Source organism: Pelodiscus sinensis, chromosome 30 (assembly GCF_052426305.1).
Source record: "Pelodiscus sinensis isolate ZL-2025 chromosome 30, ASM5242630v1, whole genome shotgun sequence".
Classification (NCBI taxonomy): domain Eukaryota; kingdom Metazoa; phylum Chordata; order Testudines; family Trionychidae; genus Pelodiscus; species Pelodiscus sinensis.
Genome location: NC_143081.1, coordinates 13,345,231 through 13,348,444, shown reverse-complemented (window position 1 = coordinate 13,348,444; position 3,214 = coordinate 13,345,231). Strand labels below are relative to the sequence as shown.

The following is a 3,214-nucleotide window of genomic DNA, read 5'->3' as shown; positions in this document are numbered from 1 at the left end:
GAAATACTATGCTGCTCCCATTCGGGCAAAAGTCCTTTTGCGCAAAACTTTTGCGCGAAAGGGCCAGTGTAGACAGCTCAGATTTGTTTTGCGCAAAAAAGCCCCGATCGCAAAAATGGCAATTTTGTGGAAAAGCGTCCGTGCCAATCTAGATGCTCTTTTCCGCAAAAGCTTTTAAAGGAAAACTTTTCCATTAAAAGCATTTGTGGAAAATCATGCCAGTCTAGATGGAGCCTTGTGGTTTACATCAGGAAACTGAGTGCATTTAGGATCTTTCCGCGTTTCTGGTCTTCAGCTCTAATAACGGTGCAAATTTCTCAGGGAATCTGTTGTGATAGAAGTCAGCTGGGTAGGCCACAGCCTCTTTGGGGTTTTGGTTTGTCTGGACGGCATCTGGGCAGTGAGATTCCGTACTTCGGGAGAGCAACTCCTCTAATCTTTGATGGAGTTATTGTGCTAGAAGTAGCACCCTAGACAGGCTGCCCAAACCCATCTGAGACCTTAGGTTCATAAACAGGTGTCTATCCGAAACCACAGCCTGTGCTGTTTGGTTCTCACTGAAAATTTTGTCCTGCTAGCTTGATCAAAGCTAGCACATATATGCCCACTCAAGCTGCAAATTATGCCTCCCATCTACAGGTTAGATGCATCCATGGTAGAACTCCAAATAACTTTCTTTTCCAATTCATTGATATTTATTATATCGACAGTGGTTGATAGGCGCCGATATGACAAGTTCCCAACCTCAAAGTCTTCCTTTACAGTTTAAGAGAGCTTCAGGCAGAAAGGGTATGTCTACACTACATAGAAGATCAAAGCTGCTGAATGAGCGGGTCTAGAGAAGACGCTAATTGTAACAGAGGGTATGTCTGGACTACAGGGTATTGACGACAAAAATGGACTTTTGTTGACAAACTATACCTACGCCCACACTGCCTTTGAGTTATGTCGACATAACGTCGACAAAACTCAGCAGTTTTGTCAACGTATGTAAACCTCATTCTACAAAGAATAACGCCTTTTATCGACAGAGTTCTGTCGATAGAAGGCATTATTGCATCTATACTGTCCTTTGCGTCCACACTGTTATGTCGACAAAGCGGCTTGCTTTGTCGAGAGACCTGGCTGTAGTCTAGACACTCTTTGTCGACAGAAGCTTTGTTGACAGTATCTGTTGACAAAACTTCTGTCGACAAAACCCTGTAGTCTAGACATACCCTGAGAGGGGCACTCTGGTTGCTGCCAGTAATCCTGCTTCCATGAGGAGTGAGGGAAGTCAAAGGGAAACTGTTCTTCCTTCAACTTCCTGCAGTGTGGACAGGGCCAAACGTTGAGTTAAGATATTTCCTCTTCAGCTACGCAACTGACGGGGATGAAGTTGCGTATGTTAATTCGGCCTTACCCCGTAGTGTAGACAAACCAATAGATGGGCCATTTCTGTCATTCAGTAGGGTTCCGTGCTCTTGGGTCACCCATATGGGATGCTGAACCCCAAGCTTAAATGAGTTGTCTACTTTTTATTAGAGCATAAGCTTTCGTGAGCAAAGACTCACTTCGTCAGATGCATTTCCACTGCATGCATCTGACAAAGTGGGTCTTTGCCCACAAAAGCGTATGCTCCAATTTATCTGTTAGTCTATAAGGTGCCACAGGACTCCTTGTCACTTTTGCAGATTGAGACTAACATGGCTACTTCTCTGCTACTTTTGATTGACAATTTTATTTTTCCAGGGGAGACATGCAGTGGTGTATGGTCATCTACTTCAGATTTTTGGCAGTGTAACTTGAAGTACAACTGGAGAGCAATGATTGCACCAATATTTCTTCTTCTTGATACAGATTATGGAGAAAGCAGAAGGAAGAAATGGAACGCTCATCGTGGAATTCATCCTCTTAGGTTTTGGGAATGACCCAGAATTGCAACCCCTCCTCTTCTTCGTGTTTCTAGTGATCTACCTTGTGACTTTGGCCGGAAATCTCCTCATCCTTGTGCTAGTGGTAGCTGACCAGCATCTTCACACCCCCATGTACTTCTTCCTGGGGAACTTGGCCTGCTTGGAGATTTGCTACAGCTCCACCATTCTTCCCAGGTTTTTGACCAGCCTCCTGACTGGAGACAGAAGCGTTTCTGTGAAGGGCTGCATCGTGCAATTGTATTTCTTTGCTGTCACATCAGCAACAGAAAATCTGCTGCTCACAGCCATGTCGTATGATCGGTATCTAGCGATCTGCCATCCCCTTCGCTACACTGCTCTGATGAACGGCCCGGTTTGCATCAAGCTCATGGCAGGGTCTTGGATAGGTAGCGCTCTCAGCTGTGCCATAGTAAATAATTTCTTGTTCCGATTAACGTTCTGTCATTCCAACGAAATTGACCATTTCTTCTGTGATTTTATGCCAATGGTAGAGCTGTCCTGTAGCGACACCCAGATTGTGCAATTGCTGGGGTTTGTTGTCGCTGTCTTAGGGGCACTGGTGCCCTTTCTGCTCACCCTGGTGTCCTACGTTTGTATCATCAGCGCCATCCTGAGAATCCCGTCCAACATCGGGAGGCAAAAGGCCTTTTCCACTTGCTCCTCCCACCTCATTGTGGTGACGCTTTACTATGTGATCGTGATCGCTGTCTACTTGGTTCCCATTGTCAGTACTGGGAAGGTAGACCAAAAAATATTCTCGGTCTTCTGCACGGTCCTGACTCCCATGGTCAACCCTGTCATCTACTGCCTGAGAAACAAGGAGGTCAAAGAATCCCTGAGAAGAGCTATTAGTAAATTGGTTGCTTTGAGAAACAGGCATAGAATTTGAAAGGGCAAAGTTCAGTGTCTACTACAGTACTGAAGAAATGATCTAGTTTCTTAGACACAGTCCATGTAAGTCCTTGAGAAAAGGGTGAGATTTCTTCCTTCCTTCCTTTCTTTTTTTCTCTATCTTTCTTCTGCATGGGTATTTCTACACTTGCACCCTCTTTCGAGAGAGGGATGCAAATGAAAACATTTGAAATTGGAAATGATTCCAGGATTTAAATATCCTATGCTTCATTTGCATATTCGAATTGCGCGCTATTTCGAAATAGCTTAATTTTGAAATAGACTCTGTTAAGATGTGGTTATTTCGAGAGAAAACCCTTCTCTCGAAATAACCCTTATTCCTCATACACTGAGGATTACCAGTTACTTTGGGAGAAAGGTTCTCTCTCAAAATAACCGCATCTTAA

At 44.3% G+C, this 3,214-nt stretch overlaps 1 protein-coding gene across 1 annotated transcript; it reads left to right on the top strand.

Moving 5' to 3' along the window:
* Window positions 1-1,842: 1,842 nt before the first annotated feature.
* LOC102443944 (olfactory receptor 5V1-like) lies at window positions 1,843-2,805 on the top strand. The gene has a single exon (XM_006135632.3). The coding sequence runs from the start codon at window positions 1,843-1,845 to the stop codon at window positions 2,803-2,805; it is 963 nt and encodes a 320-aa protein (XP_006135694.3).
* The last annotated feature ends 409 nt before the right edge of the window (window positions 2,806-3,214 follow it).

Bases quoted from the DNA above. Each gene is read 5' to 3' on its own strand.
- LOC102443944 (XM_006135632.3), top strand. From the start codon at position 1,843: ATGGAGAAAGCAGAAGGAAGAAATGGAACGCTCATCGTGGAATTCATC.